Source organism: Corapipo altera, unplaced genomic scaffold (assembly GCF_003945725.1).
Source record: "Corapipo altera isolate COAL_440 unplaced genomic scaffold, ASM394572v1 61411, whole genome shotgun sequence".
Classification (NCBI taxonomy): Eukaryota; Metazoa; Chordata; class Aves; order Passeriformes; family Pipridae; genus Corapipo; species Corapipo altera.
The window spans coordinates 27,202,366-27,223,763 of record NW_020884875.1 but is presented as its reverse complement, the minus strand read 5'-3'; the positions used below and the strand labels follow the sequence as shown (position 1 = coordinate 27,223,763).

General features: G+C 38.9%; 1 protein-coding gene across 3 annotated transcripts in view; it reads left to right on the top strand.

Moving 5' to 3' along the window:
- The window catches only part of SLC28A3 (solute carrier family 28 member 3), a 38,239-nt gene that overhangs the window by 13,384 nt on the left and 3,457 nt on the right, over positions 1-21,398 (top strand). For all 3 annotated transcript variants that reach the window (XM_027635271.1, XM_027635272.1, XM_027635273.1), the window contains 13 exons: positions 692-783; positions 2,173-2,362; positions 4,264-4,408; positions 5,730-5,843; positions 7,289-7,366; positions 13,432-13,512; positions 13,747-13,827; positions 14,258-14,383; positions 14,678-14,808; positions 15,598-15,766; positions 17,390-17,587; positions 20,257-20,338; positions 21,107-21,205. In XM_027635271.1, the coding sequence (XP_027491072.1) occupies positions 692-783; positions 2,173-2,362; positions 4,264-4,408; positions 5,730-5,843; positions 7,289-7,366; positions 13,432-13,512; positions 13,747-13,827; positions 14,258-14,383; positions 14,678-14,808; positions 15,598-15,766; positions 17,390-17,587; positions 20,257-20,338; positions 21,107-21,205 (1,586 nt within the window). The remainder of the gene's footprint in view (positions 1-691; positions 784-2,172; positions 2,363-4,263; positions 4,409-5,729; positions 5,844-7,288; positions 7,367-13,431; positions 13,513-13,746; positions 13,828-14,257; positions 14,384-14,677; positions 14,809-15,597; positions 15,767-17,389; positions 17,588-20,256; positions 20,339-21,106; positions 21,206-21,398) is intronic.

Sequence of the window (21,398 nt, the reverse complement as noted above, 5' to 3'; positions counted from 1 at the left end):
CCATTAACTGCTATTTCTCTAAATTTCAACCTCCTTCATGAAATCACTCTGTGTTACCTTTATTGAGGTGAGGAAATAAAGAAAGTGAAATACATAATAGTTGGAAGAACTGATACTAGAGCAGGATGTTCAAGTATAACATAATTTTAACTTCCATGAGCTGATGAGGTGAAAAGTTAATGTAATTCACAACCAAATTTTCAAAAATCCAGAAACATCTATGCCCACTGTAATAAGGTTTTAGGTGGATATTGGTTATTTTACACAAAAAATGCAGCCTTAGGCCTTTACAGTTGTGGCAACCCTACTCCTCCACATAGTAGTGCTGGGCCAGTTGTATTAACAGACTTCGTGGGTCTACTAATGGGCCCAGAATCTGTACCTACCTTAACAGACCCCTTCACAGAACTGCTGCACATCAGGGGCTAGTGGAACTGGCCTGCTGACTTTGGCCTATTGTAATTAACGGATTGTCCAGTTAGATTTCTGCCATATTTTCTTTTTTACTTGTCCAACATCAACCCAAAGAAGTCTCGCTCAAAAGGCACAATTTTATTTGGCACCTGGGGAGCCAAATTTAACCGTTAACAAGTTCCAACTGCAGTGGAGAAATTTTGACCAACTTAACCCAATTTTCTTCTGCAAAAGCTTACATTTTCTGTTCCTCATTATTTTTTTCCTATTTTTCTAGGCAATTAGAAAAGAACTATGATAAAATCTGTGACTTTTACAAGAAACATAAAATCAGAATTTGCTATGTGATCTGTGGAATTTTAATGACAGGTACAGTATATATTACACTCAGGGTTGCTGAAGTTTTATTTATATGCCTCCATGAGATTATAGGCTATGCTTGTCTTCTATCTGACACAAAAAACTCTTGTCTGTCTTTAAAAACGCATTTCAAAGGAATTAAAAGTGTATTTAGTACCAGAAAAAAACAACAGACAGCAAAACTTCCTCTCATTTCGAAACAAAACCCACAAATCTTGCTAAACTGCTCCTCTGGCATGTTTCCACTCTGACTAACAATTACGTTTGTGATAGCAGGATAGTTCAGTCTTTATGTCTATTCCACTGCCAGCTGCCTCCAAAATTACAGTTTCAGGAACTTGCCCAAAACTATGAAATCACATTAAAGAAAAGAGTCAGGCACCAAACAGGACTAAACTTAAGTCAGTAGGAGTTTTCTTTTCTGACCCATATCACTCAATATCCACAAAAAATGTTTTTCAGAGGAAATGTGTTTATGACAGCATGCACTGAAGAATCATTCAGATATTCTTCTTTCTCCCTTTCCTAATTAGACAGTAGATTGGTTTGTTTCACCAAGTTTGTTTTTGTGATATTCTTACTACTACCACTGAGAATATATAGAACTGAAACACATTGGTGAGGTAGGCACCAGCATACCAGAAGGTGGTTATAAAAGCACTGTTTTCGTGCTGCCCTCATAACATCAGCTTTTCTTGCTTTGTCATAGTACAGGCATGTTATGGCTCAAGAGAACAAGTGAGTGCTAAGGATATGTCAGGGTTATGTACAGTAATTACACAAAAAAACAACTTGCCTTGCACAAATCAGTAGTCTTTCTTCCTTATTTACCATAGACAAAATCAAATTATTATTTACAAGAACTGAATATTTCTTTGGCCAGCATATATCAACAATGAGACTGCCGAACGACAAATAATTTCACAGCTTTTTTTAAGAAGTAAACTACTTTTAAGCCTTAATTCAGAGGGCCATCGAATCAGTCAATTTACATATTTCTAGGGTTTTTTTTCTAGTTTTATTGGATACACTCATTCTCTTACGAAAGAAGGAATGAGGCTCATGCTCTTAATTCACAGTTTTTACACAGGAAAAAGAGGTTCCATGTTTTTCTTTGTATTTAATTTTCTCAAGTGGTTAATATGTTTGATATGAACTTGGCCAAAGCATATAACTTTCTCTAACAGAATGAAAGCCATCTTTCATACTGTGAGTGTACTACATCATCATTTACAAAAGCGAAATTTTTCAGTATGTCAGCAAAGAGTCAGAAAAGCACTGAAAAGATCAACATGGGCCTGACTTTAATCACATCCTATAAATTTAAGATTTGATCCTTATGATTTGTTTTTAAAAAGACCAACCTAATGGATATGTATATTCTTGTTTCTGTGACAGCATACTTGGCAATACTTATTGCAGCCTGCAGCTTGAAATTTCAGAGAGCCTTGCCACTCTTTATCATCACTGTTGTGGCTACATTCTTCATCTGCTGGGATTTTTTAATAGCTAAGTATGAAGACAAAATTACTGTACTCTTTTCCCCTGGAGAAAGATATCTGAAAAAACAGTGGTTTTGGCTGAAATGGTAAATATTAATTACTTTCTATTTTTGTAGAACAACGCATTAGTCAAGTTACTCCTATAGTTTTATTTCAATTTACACCCACAGGGAGATGGGTTGATCATACAAATTTCAATAAGATCACAGAATAATTCATATTTTCCAGTATATAGATATCAGACACACCTTTAAGTTTAAATTGCAGTAATTAGGTATCAAAAATCTTGACATAAAGTGTACAAAAATACCAAAGATTGAGAAAGGACAAGTTTGTAGTTGGAAGACAATACATTCACAGAAGTTCAGGTATGTTGCATTCACTCTGCAGGCCAGCAAGTGCCTCACTGTCATTTGTTCAGAGAACTGTTAGGTTCACAAAAACCTTAACTCTAACATATGCAGACTGCTAATGACTGGAGTGTGTTACCTAGACACTGTTTTTCCATGTATCCCCACAACAATTTTTAGTTGGCCTTCAGGAATCGAAACATGCCAGCCACAATCAGTGTCATATTAAGGTCATATAACCTTAATTTGGGATGGTAGACATTCATCTGGCAGATAAATGGTAGATAATTAAATCTGGTAGATGCTTATTTCAAGTATTCCTGAGCACATACCAGGAATGTTGAAGTTACCCCTGGGAAAATGAGGAGCCAAAGGAGCCTTGTAGACTGAAGAAAAGACCACATGAAATATCATTAAAAAGGAAAAGCAAATTGGCCAGCTGCATTCTCTTTCAGCTAGGTTACTTTCTACCTGAGAGAGAAAGAACTCTAAGGTGGAGTCATTCTCGGTTCAGGAAAATGTCCCTTCTTATTCTTAATATTTAAAAGTGGTTTTGCTCAGAAAGGTGCTATAAAGATTGTGATCCTTCTACTCAGGAGTCACATTAGAGATCAGTCACAGAGGCACATCTCCATTAGGCAATCTGGAAGCCTCTTTGGGGGAAGGAGCAAAAGGAACAGGAGAGCTCCAGGTAGAAGATGGAACAAACTGGGGGCAGTAAGTGCTGTATTACCTGGGCTGCAATCCATATCACAGATTAAGTACTTAACCATATTCCTTCAAGAGACAGAAAATCTCTCAAGTGTAGAAAGTGCTACTCAGCTTTGCAATGACCAAGCTATTTTGCGAAGTTAGCCTGCAATGTTTTTTAATCCAGGTCTAAAAATGGATTTTGGGTATCCATTTCTGAAATCAGTGGAAGCTAACTGTTAGACAAAAGTAGCATTAAAAACTTGGGACTGTGTTTATTTTCCCCCTATATATGGGATGATGTATTTTGCTGCCTTTCAGGCTGTCGTTGTGGTAATTACCTTCAATAAATAAGTTGAACATGGTTTTGTGATAGTAGGGACCATAGAAACACTGAAACACAGACGTACACATGGCTCTCATCATTGTTTCTGATATAGCTTAACAGACTACATCTGGTTACAGAGAAATAAACCATTTATAACCTGCTCCTCGACAGTGTTCTTCATAGACTTGCCAGTTAAATGGCACAGTGCAATTTGTCAAAACCACAGCCTGTCTTGCCCAGAGCTCAGGAAAGATTCAACAAAGGAAAGGAAGGAAGGGAAAAAAGAGGAGGATGGAGTGAGAGAGGAAGATATCACACTTCGTTTAATAGAAATAACACCCAGGCAAGAGTCACTTGTGCTTTATTGGGTTTTCCTCTGGGTTTTTACTCTGGCTTGAGGAACCCTATTGGAGGACGATTCTTTGGGATGCTACCAAGTGATGTTGTTGTTAGAGGTGCATCAGCAAAGGCATATTCCCGCTTGTGTACAGTCACATGTTTCAGTCTACAACATTGCACAGAGAGTTCATTCACAAACAGAAATGTAAGTGTTGTGGGTAGGGGAAGGGAAAGGAATATCTGGTCTTTTTCAGGATGTCATGACGCTTTTTTCCCCCAGGGTGTTGCGTGCAGCTCTTATTATAACTGTCATCTGCTGGCTCATCTTTGACACAATGGAACAGGGATCCCGCCAGCTAATCTCCTTTGGTGGGCTTGTGATGTATGTTCTCCTGATGCTTATCTTTTCCAAATATCCAACCAGAGTGAGTATTTAGTCTATGTTGGCTCTTCTGGGATTTTTTTATTCAATGTCTCAAAACCTGTTCCCCTACCCTAGCACCAAGTTTAGTAAGAGTAACAGATGCTTACCAAAATCTAAGTAAAAGTTTAGGCTTGCCCCATACCAAGTGATGTGTTTAATTTCTGACGCAAGTAATCTTGCTCTTGGTGAGCATGTATGGGGCTGTACCAGCATCTGCCTCTCATTATTTTGGGAAGCTGCTGCCCATCTTTTATTCCAGCTCTGTTGCCAGTTGGAACACATTTGCTCCTGGAGAGGTAGGCCTTCCCCACATTTTCACCCACAGGAGCCTCACCACAGTCCTCTGGACATGACAGGTACTTATTTGAGGACACTAATTAACACAAATTGCATGGAACTGAAGATATGATTGCCTTGTATAACTCTTCATCCCTCACAAGTTTGCTTCCCACTGCAGACTCAAAAACTGAGGCCAAGTGGAGGTCTTCACTTCTCACTCACCTGTTCCCATAGGCTGGTCAATGCCATCAGAGATGACCACTCTGTTCTGCTGTGGTATTGCAAAGGGCTTAGTTCAACCACCACAACTCCCACCTCAGCTTGTACTCCTGTGTGCATGCCTCACATACCAATTCATGCTTTTGTTAGTCATATATCCACTGTCCAGGTCATGAAGTTTCACCGACATTTTCCACCCTTCTTACATCAGTGCTGAGACTTCCTTAAAGGGTGAAGTCCTCTCAGCAAGGACTAATGAAACTGTCCTATTCTCTGCAACTGCTGCTATCTCCAGCTGAGGTGCAAACTACTCCAAATGCATTGTGCTCTCCCGTGAGTCCTCATTGCACGTAATTGATTTGTATTATTCAAATACAATCTGAGTAAATTAGAATGCCATTTCAGCTCCTTGTCTTGTAAATAATTTGACCAAATTTTCACAAACCAAAGATGTTTTCTGAGGCAGCAGAGCAGGAATCTTCAGTGTAGCGAAGAGGAACTCATCATAGGCAGCCAGTTTTTCTTACAACTGCCTTTATATGATGAATCACAATATAGGACTGAGTAGTTCTCAAGTATCAAAAGTCTTTTAAGATGGGGAACAGAAACAGAGTTGAAATTACCCAAGGACAAACCCTGTAACAAAATCTCCTTATTCTCTGTCCAGGTATGTGAAGATCCAAGTCCATTACAGCCTGATTTAGCAGCTGCTCCTATCCTGCAGTATAGTCAGACAATCCCCTTGCCTTATTTTAATAAATGTCTGAAGTAAATTATTATTTATTTAAATAATAAACAGTTTCTTTATTTTTCTGTCTATCTAGGTTGCTTGGAGACCAGTACTTTCAGGAATAGGAATGCAGTTTATTCTTGGGCTTCTTATTCTGAGGACCAAAGTGGGTTTTGATGTATTTAACTGGCTAGGCATTCAGATCCAGGTAAGCTATTGGGCAAAATCCTTACTTTTTTTACTGTAATTTTCTGTCTTGAGACTCTTACACAACAGTCAGTCTGTTCAAGAATCTGTTCCCTCCTGAATATTTTCTTCTCTTAAGGAAGATTGGGTTCTCAGAATGGTAATTGACTATTTAAATTCAACTTTCTCATTTTTTTTGTCCAGTTAATACAAGACTGGGGGGGACAGGCTGATGAGTAATGGCCAGAATGACCCCATTTCTTAATGGATTTACCATCCTTGAAGTTAAAACTTGCATCCTTGAAACATAAAACCACTATTGTGCCAGGGTACTCATAGAAACTCTTTAGATGTGGCCCAACTCCAAAGCACCTTTGCAAATAAATGTGACATGCTGAAAAGTCTTGAAGTTTAAGACAGAACCACTATTGTCTTTAGAGTAACAGCAGTCCTGGTATGAGGGACATTTCATAGTCCTCGTGATATACAAGAAAATTAATTTAACTACGTACAGGTGGCAAAATCCACATCTGCAAGCAGAAAAATATCTCTAGAGAGTGGATGAGATCTGTCTGTAGGTATCCCTGCAGACATAAAGTTTTTTTAAAAAGCCTATTACTGTAAAGTAATGAATAAGCAATATCCAAAATGTAGATCAGAGAGTACCCAATGAAGGACATTCAGACTTTTCACCCCAGGGATACTATTCTCACAGCTGCTCTTCACAGGTAATTAAGCACATGTAAAACAAGACAGTGCAGAATGTACTGTCTCTCTGTGGAAGCAAAGGCACAGGTCTGACGTCTGTCTAATCTGCAAGCAGTGGGAGTCATCCGGGTTTTGTCACCAGGTTCTCAGTCTCTAACTGAGGCAGTTCTGGTGCTCCCTTTCATTAATGTCATATGGCTTACGGTTGCTCCTGTCAGAAATCATTACTATAGCTGTTATAAACTGTACTTTAACTCCAGTTTAAACTGTATCATTAATGCATATGTTGGTGTCAGGAGTATAAAAACATAACACCGGATCTAAATTAAAAAGTAGATTTCTTTAGGTTAGCTTTTATGTACTCCTCCCAAAACTCATTACTTCAGCCATTAAATCTCTATTTTAAACTGTATCATTTTTGCACTTACTTGCATGATGGAGCATAAAAATGTACCACAGTGTTGGGATGAAAAAATGTTTCTTTTAGTTTACCTTATAGCCTCTGTTGTGTTGGGTACTCAAGGAATTCGTGCCCTACGCCCTTGCCATTTGCCTATCTACCCTGAAGGAGACTGCACTCTTACTAGAGCAGGTCAGAGGCCCTCAATTCAGCCAGACATAGTCAATGAGGCCTGGATTCATACAGAACACAAGCTCCTTGGACTTCATCAGATCTCTGCAAGACAGCTAGCAATATCTGCTTAGTTTTTGGCAGGTTCCAAGAGCTTATCGCTAATTTCCTTTGCTTTCTGTCCCTAGACTTTTCTGGAGTACTCTGACGTAGGTGCCAAGTTTGTGTTTGGTGAAAAATATAAGGATCATTTCTTCGCTTTTAAGGTGAGACAGTTTTTATACACGCTGCATGTGGCAGATAGACAACAGAAAAAGAACAGTATAGCTGGGAAATAAATTTATTATATGTCTTGTGGTACCTGCGTAGTCACCAGAGGAATCAGCTAAGAGGAAAATGATTCCTTACTAGGTGACATTCTGAATAGAAAATTTGAGAAGCCCACAGGAAGCCTTTCATTTACTGCTATACACTGAGTTAGATTGCGCTTATTTAGTCCAATTATAACAACATAAGTTGCATGAAGACAGAACCCTGGGGTATCTTTCTACAAGGAATAGCTTAAAAGGCTTTACCTGGCCACTGACAGAAATATTATCTCCTGCCTATCTTTCCCACCTCTCCATGAGTAAAAGTGCTAGACCAATACCTTACAGACATTGCCCCTGCAACAGTGGAAAGCCTTGATATATATTTATATATACCTGGTAAAAGAGATAGAAGCTGTTCATGCATAACCAGGAAGAATTACATTACATTGTGCTATTATTACATTAGTAAGATCCCAGGGAGATTTCCCAGTTCTCTCCCTTAGAAGACCTTGCTGGGAAACTGCTGGAATACAGTTTGTATGCTCTGTGCTCTCTAATCTGCACCAGTATCCTTCCTGGTTTTGCTTCAAGAAGTAGCCCATGCCATAATACCTGCTTAGGCTGGAATCAAAAGCATATAAAGCAAAAAAACCTCAAACCAACCCCAATAAAAAACAAGCAAAAAAACTCCCAAACAAACACGAGAAATGAATCAATACTTACTCAGAGATCATTCTTTTGATGTTTCAGAGACCTGACCATGGGCTTACATGCCTTTCATCTTCTTTTTTTCTTGAGGTGATATTCCAAACTAGATAATCTTCAAATTTAGTTCTTTCACTACTTGAGAATGAAGGTGCTATCTGTAGGCGCTGTCTGTAGAAACACTAAAGAAGGGGCTATCAGTAAAATAGGTTGCTACTAAGAATAGTTGGAACATCTTAGTGGTGAAAAAAAAATGAATAATTTCATCTATAAATATAAGTTGTGTTTGAAGTTCAATATTTTTTTAAATATTAAAGTGAAACCTTTCATTTCACTTTCTAGGCTTGTCTCACCTTTACTCTATTGAGCACTCAAATAACAATTTGTGTTCCCAATTACATATTTTAGGGGTGAAATTATTTAATTCCCACCTCTCATGTTATTTTTCCTGTGGTTTTCAACAATGCTTTATAAATATGATTATTTCAAGGTGATTTTTAGTGCCTCAGTGGTGATGTAAAATACTTTGCTGACTAAAGCCATAACTAGAGACCAGCCAGCCAAAAGTTTGCTTCTGTGTATGCAAATATCCATCAGTCTTATTCTATGGTTCAAGCCAACAAAAGGTGTGGAATATCTAGAAGAGGGTAACAGGAACAAGCAGGTTATTTTCACACTGAAAAACACCAAGAAAACAAAACTCATGAGTTGATTTTCAGAGCTGCATATGTCTAGGAATATATATATGGTAAACAGAGTGGCAGACAAGTGCACAGTAATACCAAAACATCCTCCACCTGCTTCTTCTGTAGAAAGGGAATTCTCTCTTCCAGTGACAGTGAGTGACAGCCAGCCTATTCTCTCTTGAAACACTTTTCATTTATTTACACATTAAGATGGTCCAAAGTGCTTTTTTTGTGTCTTTCAGATATTTTATGAGGTTTGCATGTTACTGTTGAGCTCTCCAAATCTTGCCACAAGATATTTCAAAGCATCCTTCAAAAAAGAAATGTCTCAGTATTGGCTTAGCTCTTGAGAGAGTAGACAAGGGATAGGGCATGTCTTCGCAGAAAACTGTCAGCGTCCAATTGTATCCATACTGCATCCTTAACAGTATGCAGGGACATATCATTTTTTTGCTAACTTAGGTGGACATTGTTACCAGAGCAGACACAGCCCATATGTGCATATGCACACCTGTATGGGTGTTCAGGCCAGCACCACTAGAAACTTTGAGTACCTCGTTCTGGAAGCACTAATTAGTCATAAATGCATGTATTCACATGTATAAACTGGGTTATTTTAAACGGATATTTGTGAATGCAGACACAGAGTTTCAGAGTTCTGAAAAAAACCCACGCTTGCCCCCATAACCAAGCACACCCAAGTACTTAAGCAGTTGGAAAAAAACCTCTTAGTATTAAGTCATCTATCCTGTTGACTATGAAAGGTAAAGTTTGCTTCGAGCAAGCAGGAAATAAACTTCCTTTCTGCACCAGGAGGATTATGGCTCCCTGAGAAAGGCTTTTCTTTGAAGGTCAAGTTTTAGGAGTGTATGAAAGCAGGATGTTCCTTAAACAACACTAGTAACTTCTTCTTTTAAGGAAAGTAAGAAAAAGACGAACACCAAGCCACAAATGGGAGGGGGATTTGAAAGCAGCCACCAGTTTTAACTCCCTGCTCTCCATGTAACATTCATTGTAATCATGATCTGGAAAGTAACTCTTTAGTAAAGTCAAATCTTATTGCAGAATTGACAATAAACAGGAAATAATCCAGTTCATAAAACATACCAATTAAAGAATTTATTTTCTTAGAGGTTGTATTTTGGAAAGCATAAACTGCAACATTTGTAGGTCACATAAATGTAATTCTAAAGAGCTCTTTGATTACCATTCTCCATTGAAAGGCTGTGCAATTTTTCAGAGTGCTCATTAAATGTATTCATCCATTAAAACTTGACTATTTAAAGGTAAATATCAGGAGCTGTACATACTGAAGACTAAACTTCCACATGAGTTTGTTCACAGAGAAAAATGTAATTGTAAAATTTTAAGCATGCAGTTATAACTAAACTACAGGACCCGTAGAGAAATGTGCTAGACCTTTTGGAGTCGGCTTCTGCTACAATTAAGGTCCATCTGACTTCCTGGTCATATTTTCTTTTTGCAGTTCTCTCCTCATTTTCTCTCAAAGTTGACAGCTGTCTTTACCTGCAGGTTGTAATGGTGTGTGTAGATGCAAACTAAATGTGAATTTTTTCATGGGAGTAGCAAGTGGAAGACAACCCCATCGTGAGCCCCTGTTCAGAGTACTCATAACTTTGGGGTAGACTTCGTGTTTTATAGACAAGTGTTTTATCCAGGAATGACTCCAACCACAAAACTGGAAAAGCGTGTTCTAATGTTATCTAAAATATTTTCAGAGGAATGTGGAGAAGACCAAAGGATGCCAGCTGTCACTCAGTGTTGGCAGAACATTGTGTTCTCTCCCCTTCCGCCGAAACAAAACCACAGCTCTCAAACTAGAGAGCTTTTGCTGTCCATTTAGCTTGAAAGATGGGAGGTCACTCACAATTTTTGCCGTCAATCTACTAGAGAGAGTTGACCTTTGCCTATCTGCCTGCTGTTTCTCCAGACCCATTTCAATACACACATTGCATCAGGATACACACATTGTGCCAGGATATGGATCTGGCTGGGAGCGAGATGCCTCTTTGGCTAGCACAGGCCTAGAAACAATGAAGGGAAATGGCAGAAGAGAAAAGGCAAGGGAGAAAGATGTTACTTTTACTACACTAAACTTTCTGCTATTACTGCATGACAAACTATCCTGAGAGGATTGCAAAAAGGATCAGAGACTAGAGAAAGGAGTCTTTTATTAACTTATTGAACAGCACAGCAATAGCGGTTAATTGCACTCCATCCTTTCAATGAAAGGTTCTGATCATCTAAATCGAGTTTCCAAAAGTTTGTCAAGATTGTTGATAGTACCAACTCTTCTCTAGAAAGGCACAGCTTCTATTTACTGTGAAGTTCTGAAATAACAAAATGGTTTGCTTTTTTTGATTCTATTACTTGATTTTATGTTAAATGCATTATGTCATTAGTGAACAAAAATGAAAGCTTCTTAGTCCTAGTGGTACTGTTCTAATTGTAACTAATCTGTCTGACTAATTTTGGATCTTTTGGGGGGATTTTTCTTCCCGCTGTATAGCAGCATAGCAGTGGTGAGGTCCTGTAATACGAGTTTTATTCAGAATGAAAATCCAATACATTTAATAACCCATCAGACAGTGGGTTAGACATTCATATGATTCTTTTAAATTATATGTTGAAGGGAAACATTTTTCCTTCAGTCTCCAATGAAAGAAATTTGTATTCACTTTTTGTATTTGGGAAGTATATACCTTTAAGCAGATTCTATCTCTGTGTACAGTTAGAGAGTTCTTGAATATTCCACATTGGCATTATAGCGAATAGTGTAAATACCACAGAATAAAAGAGGATTTTTCTGTAATCTTTTATTGAAAGGCATCTACACAGGCTAAGGAAGCTGCCTTTGATTCTATGAAATCAAGTCAATTACAATTCCAATTGAAACCTCTTCAACTTTTGCTTACACAGCAATCTAAACTGTGCTTCTTAAAACACAGATATAGAGATGATGGTTGGGGTGGGGTGGGGTGATGGTTGATGAAAAATTCAGCATGACCTGGCAATGTGCACTCACACCCCAGAAGGCCAACTGAACCCTTGGCTTCATCAAAAGGAGCATGGCCAGTGTGTGGAGGTAGGTAATTCTCCCCATCTACTCTACTCTTGTGAGACCTCAGTTGGAGTACTGCATTCATTTCTGATGTCCCCAACATAAGAAGGACATGGAACTGTTGGAACCAATGGAGGGGAAAGTCATGAAGTTGATAAAAGGACTGGAGCACCTCCCCTACAAAGATAGGCTGAGAAAGTTGGGGCTGTTCTGCCTGGAGAAGAGAAGGTTACATGCAGATTTCATGGCAACATTCTAGTATCTGAAGGGGAAAAACAAGGAAGCTGAAGAGAGACTCTTTGTCAGGAACTGTAATGATAGGACAAAGAGTAATGGGTACAATTTGAAAGACAGGAAATTTAGGTTAGATAATATTAGGAAGAAATTTGTTACTGTGAGGGTAGTGAGATACTGTAACAGGTTGCTCAGGTAGGTTGCAAATGTTTCAACCCTGGCAGTACTCAAAGCCAGGTTAGATAAGGCCTTGAGCAACCTGGTCTAGTGGGAGGTGTCCCTACCCATGGGAGGGATGGCTGGGACTAGATTGTGGCAATGGATTTGCCATATGCAGGATGGAAGAAGTCCTGTCAGAGATGGACTAGTGAAGAAAATGAAAACAGTTCAAATGCTATAGAAACCAAAGTTTTTAAGGTGGCTTAAACAGTTTTTAAAATGGCTTTTACCTTTTTGCAGACGCCAGGACTGCCTCCGAGAAACAGAAGAAAAGAACCATTTGGACTCTAATGAAACTAAATTAATAACAATAAGTAGTTTGTTTGGTTCAGCAGTAAATTGAAAGATTGTGCAAGTCAAAAACTTGTTTATAAATACATCAATAAAATCTTTTTAAATTCTGTTTTGTAGGGACACCCTCAGACACCTAAGAGAATAGGGTAAATTTAAAATCCATATATCAATAAAAGCATATTCAGCTTTAAGGAATAAAAACGGGTGATATGTGGCACTAAACCTGCATTATATAGGAAAAAACTGTTGTTTAAACATGTCTTAAAATGGCTTTTGGTGGTCTCTTTGCAAACACATGCTTCTTCTTCCCAGCATCCCCCATGTTATCCATGCACTAGATGATCTTTAAGTTACCTTCCAACTCTTAACGTTCTATGATGCTATGAGAAATAGAGCTCTGAATTCTACAGTACAGTACCATTGTACATATTTCTGTTAATGGTTTTCAAAATAGAATTTTTATATATCAAAGTCTTTGTTAATGCTATTGCCAAGTAATGCTTGGACTTACCTAAACATGGCTATAAACTAATGTATATCATGTTAAATCGAACAGTTTCAAAACTATTGCAGCACTGTTAAAAAACTATGTATAAATGAAAATTAGTTAATTCCAGCACATACAACAAGTCTAGAAGGTTAACAATTTTATGGCATATGTGTAAGCTAAATGACAAGTTTTCCATAACTGTAAGAACATTTTGAAAACATGACCCACTTTTTCAAAAATCAAATAACCCACAGAATCAAGGAAAGGAAACCACTCTAAAAGTGTTAATGATTTTGTGTCTCCAAATCAGGTACTGCCCATTGTGGTTTTCTTCAGCACAGTAATGTCTATTCTTTACCACATTGGATTCATGCAGTGGCTCATTGGAAAGGTATGAATTTTTGCCAGTAGGTACTCATTTGGCTACTGTGGGACATTTTTTGAACACATGCAGAGGAACTGTAGGATTGACCCTGGCCAAGCTGCTCAGACATGAAAAACAGTTGTTACCTTTAGCCTGGAAATATCATAACATATCTCAGAAGTCTTAGATTGATATGATTAACTCTAGAAGTGCATGGAATAGGCAGATTAACTTTATATTTCTTTTTTTCAACCATTTTAGGTTGGTTGGATTATGCACGTTTTCATGGGGACAACGCCTGTTGAGTCTCTGGTAGCTGCGGGTAACATATTTGTGGGACAGGTGAGTTGGAGTATAGAAAAAACATGATAACACAATATTATTGAATAACAATTTCAGGTGGTTTTTTTTTAATTCAGAAGGCAAGTGGGATGAAAAGAAGGCATGGAAGGCAGGAAGGACAGGAGAGAAAGACGATGCAGAAACCTAGGATTCAGTGCTAGCAGTACAAGGCCTTAGCCACAAAAGCAGGAGGTGTCATTTAATAGACCACTTAAATAGGAAATCCATTAAACCCACATTTACAACATTGTCTGTCCCAGGGTTCAAAGTGAAGTAGAAAGATCACCAAGTAGCATCCAAGCCCAAAAGCAATATTAGCATGATATTTAGCAGTGATTCGTCACTGCTCATTTTTCTGCCCTGATAATAAAATAAATTTATGGCCTTTTATTGGGAATTTCTGAATTTGGTGCTTGTTTTTCACTTCCAGACAGAGTCTCCTCTCCTAGTGCGGCCCTACTTACCATACATCACCAAATCTGAACTCCACGCAGTCATGACAGCAGGATTCTCAACTATTGCTGGAAGCGTCTTAGGAGCATATATTTCTTTTGGGGTAAGACAGAGGAAAAGAACTGGAAAATATATGATTTGTCTAAAATCTTCTAAGTATAGAAGTTCAGCTAAAATGCTTTGAAAGTATCCCTGCGTCATTCCCACTGGGCTTTTTGTCCCTCTCTGAAGACACTAATCACAAAAATCCTGTCTTCTTTTCCTTATGAGCAATGTGAACTTTTTAATGAACCCTTGTAGAAAAATCATCTGAATGTCTGAAAATTTTAATTGCTTTCCTTCGTGTTTGCACTTTCTGTGGTTATCACAGAGTATTTTCTGTCACCTGGAATTCTAGGTTTCCTCCTCCCACCTACTGACTGCTTCTGTCATGTCAGCACCAGCATCATTAGCCGCCTCCAAACTATTCTGGCCTGAAATTGAAAAGCCTCTGATAACTCTGAGAAGTGGCCTAGAAATGGCAAAAGGGTAAGCTGATCTAGGCTCTAGTTAATCCTAATATTACTGCAAAAATGAGATTTGGAAAAATCACTGTTCACATATAAGCTTTAGGGGGACTACATGTTAGGTCTGCAAGCAATAAATTAATTGCACACTAATATGCTGCAAATGGTTGATTTGTGAATTCAGGTGCAGTGTGCCCAAGGACAATGTAACATATGGAGGTGTCACATTCCATTGGGACAGACAGTAAACTCTCCAAAGAAAGAGGGAAATGCCTACCTGAGGTGACCCACCAAGAGGTTTTCCCACTTGTGACATTGCTGTCTTTCTTTTGTAATGAATCTGTTAGTGCAAACATGCAAAAGCAAAGGTGGAGCAATCATTTCTGCAACATCAGCGAACTTGTTGCTGATCTGCAGGGAGATTTAACTGTCTTAAGAATGACAGGCAAAGCAAAAAGGCTTGTAAGAAGCCATTCCTGAACAGCCCAGGCACCTCTGCAAGGGGTGTGTGTAAGAAGAGCAGTGACCACTCCCTCATCCTAGCAGTGCCACAGTATTGAGACCTGATCCATATCTTGCCCAACCCTGACCATGTCAGAGAATTCATCCTCAAGGCACCACAAACACATGCTTCAAGTGTCTGCCATGAAAATTGACAGCAAAACCTACTCCATCTCATCATTGTTTTCCTTATGAGTGAACAGATAACTTTGGTACTAGACTTCTAATCAAGTGCACATACTTTTTAGTTCTGTTATTTATTCTTGAATTGAAAAATGTTCATACTCTTATTTTCTCTTCATTGACAAAGTGACTCAAAGAATCTGCTGGAAGCAGCCAGTCAGGGTGCCTCTACCTCCATCACACTGGTAGCAAACATCGCCGTGAATCTGATCTCCTTCCTTGCCTTGCTGACATTTCTTGACTCAATCCTTTCTTGGCTGGGCAGCTTGTTTGACTATCCACAGCTGAACTTTGAGGTATGGTCTCCAGGTTCTTCATGCAGCTCACATACACGTATAATTTATCTTACTCAAATAGCTTGTGTGCTTTTGTGATGGTTATTTTTCATTGTTGTATTGCTCTTTAATATGATCCAAACCCATATTTTATTTGTATGTACTGAAAGATGTCTTAACAGTCAAAGTAAAATTATTGCCATGTAAGTATTTCTGTAGCTATTACTCTATGTATAGTTTCCCTTTTTGGTGTTCTTGCTAACCCTCATAGTATGTTTACCCAGAATATGCTAACACCTACCTCCTCGGACTTGACAACGCAGCAAATCTGTCAGGTACACACTGGACAAGCCATTAACATCTTCAGCTAAACATTAAAGTAACTTTAGCTTCAGAATCCCATCAAACCCTTAATGTTCATCAAGTTCACTTAGATGGGGACACTGGGACAAGGCTGGACTTGTCTGAACCCACATTTACTCAATACCAGTTAGTTTTCAACACAATCTAAAACTGTATCCAAGTCACTTAGCTGAGTAAACAGTTTTCAAATAGGACTTCTGTTTTAACCTAGGTCAATATGTAATTTTTGACTCAATGCAACCATGTTCCAATGGTTTTGGGCATTTTTTTTTGCAAGACTAATAGAAGCCCTGCGTTAAACATGGATGTAACTTCTGATAAAGGTGCTGCAGCAGTGAATAGGCACTCATAACAAATGTGGCTTCATTAATATGAAGATAGTACCCTGCAGAGCTTTCACAGTTATCTCACTGCACAGACACTTACAGTTAAGGAAAGGCTCTAGTATGCATGCCTCAGCCCTCGTGAAAGGGCTGGTATTTTATTAACTGCTGGATAGTGTAAGATTTGGACAGGTAGATAGTCCACAAGGATCTGAGTTGCACAGACATGATGCATTCAGCCATCCTTCCCTTTTGAGAGACATTAACCTCTAATCTTTTGAGGGCAGAGAAACCAGCCAGGAATAGGAACTGCTTAAAGACCTCTTTTATATTTGCTAAGGACTATTTGACCAAACCCTTCCATAGCTGGAGCTATTTTTGCTTATATAAAAATAAGCTGTACTGTGAGATTGAATTTCTTTTTAAATTTGCATAATACTTTTAATACCAGGAAAAAAATGGTACAACTTTAATAGTGTCAGATGCACAGCTTTTATGCAGAGACAACTCTTCTGTTTACAACAGTTAGAGTCCAACCACCTGGTAATCAAGCATGTTCATTAACACTTTTGATTTAATCAGGAGAAGAATTAGACTTCTCAGTTTCCTTATCAACTCCTTTAACTCAATATTTCTTCTTTGCTTCAAACACCATGCCCAATTTAAAGCCATTATTGGGAAAAAAAGGCACAGAAATGTTTGTTTTACTTTACATGTAAAATTAGGGACATACCTAATAACTTTTTTATATCTAGATTTTGGGTTAGTCTTTTAAAAATTACTCAAGCGTACCTTACTATGAAAAAGTCTTCCAGAGGTGTTGGCAGCAAGAATTCAAAGTCAATTCTTCTCTGCTGAAATAAAACCATCCTCACTGGATGTTTAGAGAAGTTATTGCATGCCATTATTCTTTGATCAGCCATATCTTTTGACATGGTTTGTTTTATATATTCCACAGAACATTTGTGCTTATGTCTTCATGCCATTCTCTTTCATGATGGGAGTAGACTGGGAAGACAGTTTTATTGTCGGTGGCCTACTAGGTTACAAAACTTTCTTCAATGAATTTTTGGCTTATGAGCGTCTTTCAAAACTGATTCACAACCGAGAAAAGGGTGGAAGCATGTACATTAATGGAGTGAAACAGTATATGACAGTAAGTAACATTTTCTGTTCTATAGATTTTTTGGATCTAATACTTCAATGTTGAAACTTAACTTATTTTTTAATATAGGCGTAAAATGGTTGCATATTACTCTAAAGCGTGTCCTTAAGTGACAGAGTTCAATTATGAAAGTGCACTATTTCTTTGTGAGGCTGCTAGGACTGTCATCACACTAGCTGTCTCAAACCAACAAAGAAACAGAAGGGCATAGTTTTGGCGAACATGCCATGTCCCACAGACAGAGGCTGTCTTCAAGGTAAGCTTCTTACCTGATTCTTAGCTAGCACTTTCCTGTGAGCTACTGCCCTAAGAAAAACTTGGGCAAGAACTGGAGGATCCTCCTGCCCTCAGAGGTTTGCCCAAGCATTAAACTTGAAGAGAGACATCCAGCAAGCTTTAGCAGATGTCATTACTGGCACACCTTTGCTGGAGGCAATTGTCCCCTGTGCAGAGGGCAGTAATAAAAGGTATGTATTACATGCCATACACTTCACTTGCCAAACTGACTCCAACCAGTCTGTTTCGACTACCACTGAAAGTTAGTTTGCATAAAGACTTCCAGACAAAGCCTTGTCCCACCTCTCATTGGCAGTCCACCCAACAGATGCATAACCACAGGGCACTTAGGAAGGCTGTGCTAAGGGAATCCAAAGTGTGTGCACAGGGCCAAAGGTCATGCAGTGATCAAAGCTGATCAAATCTTTGCAGCCATGACTGCTTCCCCACCTGGCACCCATATTCACTGCCTGTGCTGTATTTGTCCTAAGCACAGGCAACAAAAACCGTGATATCTAACTTTACACCTGCATTGGCCTTCCTTCCTTAAATCAAGACAAATTGTCACTGTAGAAGAATCCTTAATTATAAAGCATTTTATACAGCTTTTAATCTTCTTTTAATCTGGTGTAATGCTGTGAATACCTCTCATATTAAAAACAAAAACCATGTTCTTGACCACTTGCATTCCTGATTACCAGGACATATTTCACATGTGGAGGTAGAAAGATAGAAGGATAGATGGTCTGATCAAATATTCACACCCTTGCCTGACCATCCATTATTAGTGTTCCTGAAATTCCTGCCAATAGAATCCTGGGCTGGAAGGATCTTTGTTGTGTCCTGCTACAGTTGTGCTTCATTCTGCTTGGGGAATATGGCTCTGAACTTCTGTATATGTGAATAAGGGGTTTTTTGGTCTGGAAGTCAGCCTTAGAATGCAGATCTTATGAATTCTATTTAACTTTTTTTTTTCTTTTTCTTTCTTTTTTTTTTCTTTTCGGTAGGGTGTCATACGGAACTTCCACATTCACTTTTTATACCTGTAAAGAGCTGTATTAGCTTCCATGCTAAAAAGGTCTGATATATAAAAATAATTTTGATTTATAATGCTGGTAAAAATTGCCCAGTAACCATTATAATTACAGCACAATAGTTCAGCTGAGAGTGTGCTTGACTTCCATTTTTAATTTCTCTTCAGTTTCGGAGCTCTCTAATACATCCTCATGCAGTTAATCACTCAGAGTTAACAAACAAGTGTCCTCACCTGAGTCAGTAATTACGTGGCTTCCTGTTTTCAGAGAAAATAAAGTGTAAATGAAAGCATGAACATCACAGCACACAAAGCTTTTTCTAGGAAAACCTGGTAGAGTGCGTACTTGAGAAGCATTTTTCTGCATTTGTGCAGATTGATTGAAAGTATCTACAAATTGATGTTCATAAAAGACAAATTAAAACAAAGAAACTTCTAATAAACAGGAAACCTGCTAGAATACTCACACATTTTCAGCTTTAGCCTAAAACCCTATTCCTATTTAGCTTAAACAGGAATTCAGAACTGCCAAGGGAACAAAACATTTGCTGAGATACATTACCTACTTTCTCAAAATGTTTGAACAATATTTATCTGAAGTTTTGCAAGGTTTGTAGCCTGATTTCACCTGAAGTCATTCTGTGTCATGTCAGGGGTCCCTCCATGGAAGCAAAGGCCATCCTAACCTAGTCTCTCGTTTGAGGTCCACGTTGAACTGGTGTTACTCAAGGGGAGAAAAATGGTGGAAGTCAGTAAGGAAATAAGCTGCTAAGGGGGATTCCAAAATCTTAATGTCCCTCTCTGCCTGTTAACACATCAAAGTATCCACTCTTTAGGAGACCAATTTCCCTTCTGTGCCCAGGGTGGAACATGCACAGAGCAGCTTTGTACATAGAGTCCTCTGCTTGTTCAGGGACAAAGTAGTCAGGGATGCCTACCAAAACTTGAGGTTTCAACAGACTATCATGGATGCATCCAGCTACGAAGGAGTAGCTGAGTTATAGCTCTCTGACTCATACTTTCAGAAAGCAGAAGTTAAATTTCCACTAGTAAGATAAGATTTTTTTTGTCTTTTATTGCTATTACTAAATTCAACAAGACACAACAATATACAGGAAAAATAAAAACATCACATGATTTGTGAGTTCTCACATGGGCAGTGGGTATAAAAGCATCGATTTCCAGCAAGAGAATGAGCCTACCTTTCTGAAAACCATTACTTGGGGCAGCAACCAAGTGAAATTGAGGAATTTTAGTACTCAGAGCCCTGAGCCACAATGCCATATTTTCAGACCCTTGAATCAGCACGAGCTGTTTCAAACAACTGAGAGGGTGTATGTTTGTTTTCCAGGTTCGCTCTGAAGTCATTGCCACCTATGCTCTTTGTGGGTTTGCCAACTTCGGCTCGCTGGGACTGGTAATAGGAGGCCTGAGTAAGAACCTCTCTAAAAGACAATTTATTTGGCAAGCAAATCCCAAGGAAAACACCAGAAGGAACAGGCTGTGGGTGAAGCTTAGCAGTATTAGGAACTGAGGTGCTGCTCTGCTAGCACCTAACTGTGCATGGAAGGGGTCCCAGAGGGGCATAGGCTTTGGGGTGGAGGTACTGGGAGAGGTGCTGAGAGCAAGGAGAGGGGACTAAGCCTTGCTAATAGTCCTCCCTCTTTAGCCTTCGACCATGAGCCTGAGCTACTACAGCCCTTGAGCTTCATAAGGAGCAAACTGTTTCAGTAGTATGCTGGTTTGAAAGATGAAGTTGGCTGTTTCCTGTAAAAATATTGCATATATGGAAAAAGAAAAAAAAAAAAATTTGAGTTCCTCATGAAGCAGCTGGAATTACTGGCAGCCTTCTTTTGCCCTGAAGCCCAGTGGGCTCCATAGTGCCAACAGTGGGGTAGCATGGAGGAGCAAGACCCAGCCACAGGACCAGACTCTTCAGAAGGGCACCCTTAGCAGCACAGATGTACAAGCTCCCAAAGCAAAGAAAAGTCACCATTTTATATACAAGCCACCTTCTTAACAGAAGAGCCAACACTGGCACTTGGCCTTCAAATAACCCACTAAAAAATGTCACACTTTTCCTCCTTGTTTTCCCTAGTTCACACTGCAGGGTTGGAAATTCCTCTTGTAGTGAAAAAACTGACAGCTTAATCTTCCTTACATATGTTTCTGTTTGACACACACTTTATTTTTCTTTCTAGCGAGTATTGCTCCCTCAAAAAAGAAGGAAATAGTTGATGGTGCTTTCAGAGCAATGATTGCGGGAACTGTCGCCTGTTTCATGACAGCCTGTGTTGCAGGTAGAGTACCCAGGTTTGGTGTCCCCTACAATCAGTGACCACCATGGGGCAGTGCGTCGGTACCAGACTACACACAGCTGGGCAGCCCTTGTCACTCAAACACAGGTGTTTTTGGGCTTGGCAGGGTTAAAAGTCAATATGAGATGAAAGGTTCCTGAAAACTAGAATAGGAAAAGGTTTTAGTTCTTCCATT